Source organism: Ochotona curzoniae, unplaced genomic scaffold, assembly GCF_017591425.1.
Source record: "Ochotona curzoniae isolate NIBS_2020 unplaced genomic scaffold, NIBS_Ocur_1.0 contig_66, whole genome shotgun sequence".
NCBI classification, from domain to species: Eukaryota; Metazoa; Chordata; class Mammalia; order Lagomorpha; family Ochotonidae; genus Ochotona; species Ochotona curzoniae.
In genome coordinates this window covers 21,200,345-21,204,649 of record NW_024466512.1, presented here as the reverse complement: position 1 = coordinate 21,204,649, position 4,305 = coordinate 21,200,345, and the positions used below count along the sequence as shown (strand labels likewise).

At 58.8% G+C, this 4,305-nt stretch overlaps 1 protein-coding gene across 1 annotated transcript; it reads left to right on the top strand.

Annotated features, from left to right (window-relative positions):
• The first annotated feature begins 582 nt into the window (after positions 1 to 582).
• Positions 583 to 3,617, top strand: HPS6 (HPS6 biogenesis of lysosomal organelles complex 2 subunit 3). The gene has a single exon (XM_040992249.1). The coding sequence runs from the start codon at positions 668 to 670 to the stop codon at positions 3,089 to 3,091; it is 2,424 nt and encodes an 807-aa protein (XP_040848183.1). The 5' UTR covers positions 583 to 667; the 3' UTR covers positions 3,092 to 3,617.
• The last annotated feature ends 688 nt before the right edge of the window (positions 3,618 to 4,305 follow it).

Genomic DNA, 4,305 nt, shown 5'->3' with positions numbered 1-4,305 from the left:
CCTGGAGGAAGCTCCGGCTGTTGTGCTCACTTGGGGAGTGAATCAATGAATGGAAGATCTTCCTCTCTCTCTCTCTTCCTCTTTCTCTCTCTCTCTCTCCATATATATATATATATATATATCTGACTTTTGCAATAAAAGTAAATAAATCTATTAAAAATAATACTTTTTTTTTTTAAAGGAATCCCAACTCTGGCACTGAATACCTGTGTGACTATAGCCAAGTTTCTTACCCTCTCTATGCTTCATTTTTCTGTTTAGGGTACGAGAAAGCTGTTACAAACATGTTACGATTTTTTCACTCAATTGCCATCTCCACTAGAGGCTTTCTGTTTTGTTCAAGGCGTAGCACACAGCAAGAGTTCAATTAAAAAAAAAAGTGACTCAAAGAGACATTGAGGTGAGAGTAAGGTGGGTCGGGCCCTGGCCACTCGGCCCGGCGTGCAAGGTGCCTGGGCGCTGACACCCTTGGTTGTGCTGCAGGTCCCTCCCCCGCCAGCGCGTCGTGAAGGCGGGGCGTGAACCCACGCCACGGGGCGGGGTTGAGCACGCTCGGCCGCCCTCGCGCACCTCATCGACTGGGGACGGAAGTCTCACCCCAACTCTTGCCAACCTGGGGATCCGTGGCCCGAAGGCTGGAGCTCCCCCCACGGGGCTGGCAGCCAACATGAAGCGCGCAGGGACTCTGCGCTTACTTTCGGATCTGAGCAACTTCAGCGGCGCCGCCCGGCTTCGTGAGTTGCTGTCAGGGGACCCCGCGGTCCGAGTGCGCTGCAGCCCGGATGGCCGCCACCTGCTGCTATTGCGACCCCCGGGGGCCCCTGCGCCGCAGCTGCTGGTGGCCGCACGCGGAGCCGGTGCGGAGCTGGAGCGGGCCTGGCCCGTGGGCCAGGCCTCCCCACTGGACGCCTTCTTCCTGCCGGGACCCGCAGTCCCGGCGCTGGTCCTGGTGTGGGAGAGTGGCCTGGCCGAGGTGTGGGGTGCGGGTGTGGGGCCGGGCTGGCGGCTACTGCAGAGCACCGAGCTGTGTCCGGCTGGAGGAGCCCGCTTGGTGGCCGTGGCAGCGCCCCGAGGCCGCCTGGTATGGTGTGAGCAGCATCTGCCCGGCGCTGAGAACCAGCTGGGGCCTCCCATGGCCGCTTTCAGTCACAACGTATGCGTCCGGACCCTAGAGCCCAGCGGCGAGGCCGGCACCCATCTGGGCTGTGCCCGAGTCCTGCTGCGCCACTGTCCCTGCTTTGGGCTGTTAGCCTCCCGCAAGGACCTCTTCCTGGTGCCCACTGCCTCCACCTGGCCTGGCGTGGCCCACATTCTGCTCATCTGGAGCCCAGGGAAAGCCAAGGTGACAGTGACTGCCCCACAGCTTGGTGTATCTCATTGTAAGAGCCTGAACCCGGGACGAGGGGACTCATGGGACTTCCGGACCCTACTTCGAGGCCTGCCTGGGTTGCTGGGCCCGCGGGAGCCGCTGGCGGTGCATACATGGGCGCCCACTGCGCAAGGCCTGCTATTCCTGGACTCCAAAGGTACGGTGAGCCTCTTACAGTCCCACGGCGGTGTCCGGGTAGTGGGCACTCTGCAGGAGGGCCCTGGAGGCCTGGCCAGGGGCTCTGCAGCCCTGGGAACCTTTCAGGGTACCCTGGCCTGTGTGCTGGGCTCCACCTTGGAGCTGCTGGACCTGAGCAGTGGGCAGCTGCTGGAAAGAAAAGTCCTGAGTACAGACAGGGTGCATTTGCTGGACCCCCCACTCCCCGGCATGGAGGACGAGGAGGAACTGGAGAGTCGGGGCTGTCTTCGCATGCTTTCAGCATTGGGTCTGTTTTGTGTGGGTTGGAAAGCCCCACAGGGCCTCGAAGTACCTTCCGCCAGAGACCTGGTGTTCGAGGAGGCTTGCAAGTACTATCAGCGGCGGAGTCTGCGAGGTGCCCAGCTCACACCCGAGGAACTGAGACACAGCAGCACGTTCCGGGCACCTCAGGCCCTGGCCTCCATCCTCCAGGGCCATCTGCCCCCGTCCACACTGCTGGCCACACTGAGGACTGAGCTCCGTGACTACCGGGGCTTAGAGCAGCTCAAAGCCCAGCTGGTGGCTGGGGACGAAGAGGAGGCTGGCTGGGCAGAGCTGGCCGACCAAGAGGTGACACGCCTGCTGAGGACAGAGCTAACAGGAGACCAACTGGCCCAGCTCAACACCATTTTCCAAGCACTCCCCACAGCAGCCTGGGGCGCCATCCTCAGGGCTCTGCAGCTGCAGCTGGATGGGAATGGCAGGCTGCGGTCCCAGGCGCCTCCTGATGTGTGGAAGAAAGTTCTAGATGGTCCAGCAGCTGGAAAGGAACCCCCCAATGGAATACTGCCCCCCTTTGAACTGCTGTGCCAATGCCTCTGCCGAATGGAGCCCCGATGGCTGCCACTGTTTGTGGAGCTGGCCCAGCAGCAGGGTGGGCCGGGCTGGGCAGCCGGAAGCCCGGGGCTGCCTTTGTATCGCCGAGCCCTGGCTGTGCTGGGTGAGGAGGGGACCAGGCCAGAGGCACTGGAGCTAGAACTGCTGTTGGGCAGTGGGCGGCCCAAAGCTGTGCTCCAAGCCATGGGGCAGCTGGTGCAGAAGGAGCAGTGGGAGCGGGCTCTGGAGGTTGGCCTGGCCCTTGGCCCCTCCAGCCCACTGCTTCGAAGTGAGATCTTCAAACTGCTGCTGGCCCAGTTTGCCAAGCACCGCCGGCTCGATGCACACCTGCCCCTCCTCTGTCGCCTGTGTCCACCAGAACTGACTCCAACTGAGCTCCTCCAGTTGCTTCGGGCACACCTCCCAGATGATGTGGGACCTGCCACCCCATTCCCTGAGCCAGGGGCAGAACCTCCTCTCACAGTGGGCCTGCTCCGAGCCCTGCTGGAACAGACTGGGGCTCAAGGACGGCCTTCAGGTCCAGTTCTAAGTCTATATGAGGACATCCTATGGGACGCAGGTACTCCTCCTCCCACCCCACCCCGGGGACCTATGACCACTCCCCAGGCATCGGACCCTACAGGCCTGGAAACCTGGGTACCATCGGGACAGAACCTCTGCATGACTGACACAGGAAATTGTTTCTAGGTCTTGGGAATCAAGGAAGAGTGCCCAAGAGTTGAAACGGGCCAGGGGTGGGACCTGAATGTACAATCTTGTCTTGTTTTGAAGCAATTTAGCAGTGAAATATACGCATTGCACTTGTGTTTGGGAACAGCTGAGGGTCTGAGAAGGTTGTGAGTTACAGAGGGAGGGGCCGAATACCTCTGCTGACTGAGGTGGCAACTTGTAGTCACGGAGCATTCAATGAGTGCCAGGATGTGGGGTGCAGCAGAGGAGGCCAGTGCTTAAGATGCCATTCCTCCACACCACAGTCCTCGGGCTCATGTCCCAGCGCCACTCCTGAGTTTAGCTTCTTTCTCCTGCATATCCAAAAGGCATGGGTTCAAGTACTGGACTCCCTGCCGTGACACCCCTGTTAGAGTCCCGGATGGAGTTCCTAAGTCCTGGCTTTAACCTGGCCCATTCCTGACTATGGCAGATTTTAGGAGATTGAACCAATACATAGGAGGTCTTGGTAGTCTCTGTTTTCAAATAAATAAACGTTTAGAAGGTATGTTCCAGGTACTTACTGGTCTGTAAATGAACATTCACTTGGCATTTCCCAGACCTCTGCAGAAGCACGGACCTTGTCTTCTTTTTTTTTTTTTAAAGATTTATTTTTATTATTTTGTTATTGGAAAGGCGGATATACAGAGAGGAGAGACAGAGAGGAAGATCTTCCGTCCGATGATTCACTCCCCAAGTGAGCGCAACGGGCCGATACCATGCCGATCCGAAGCCAGGAGCCTCTTCCGGGTCTCCCACGCGGGTGCAGGTTCCCAAAGCCTTGGGCTGTCCTGCCACAGGCAGGGAGCTGGAAGGGAAGCGGGGCTGCCGGGATTAGAACCGGCGCCCATATGGGATCCCGGGCGTGCAAGGCGAGGACCTTTAACCACTTGCGCCACCGCGCCGGGCCCGGACCTTGTCTTCTATTTCACGGGAAGGGAAAGTTTTAAGCAAGATGAAAAGACGATATCAAGGCCAGGGAGCTGGAAGTAGCAGCTCATAAAATCTGGACCAGCTTAGCCTACATGCTGCTCCTTGCCCTGGGCTCAACACCAGCTTCCCCAGCCTGTTGTGAGGATGGGGCTCTGCAAAACTGCACTCTTCCAGTCCCCAGGACTAGCTTGCCCCTCCACAGGTACTAGAAGGTGCCACAGCCAAGAGAGCTGCCTGCAGAGTTCTCTGGAATAACAAGA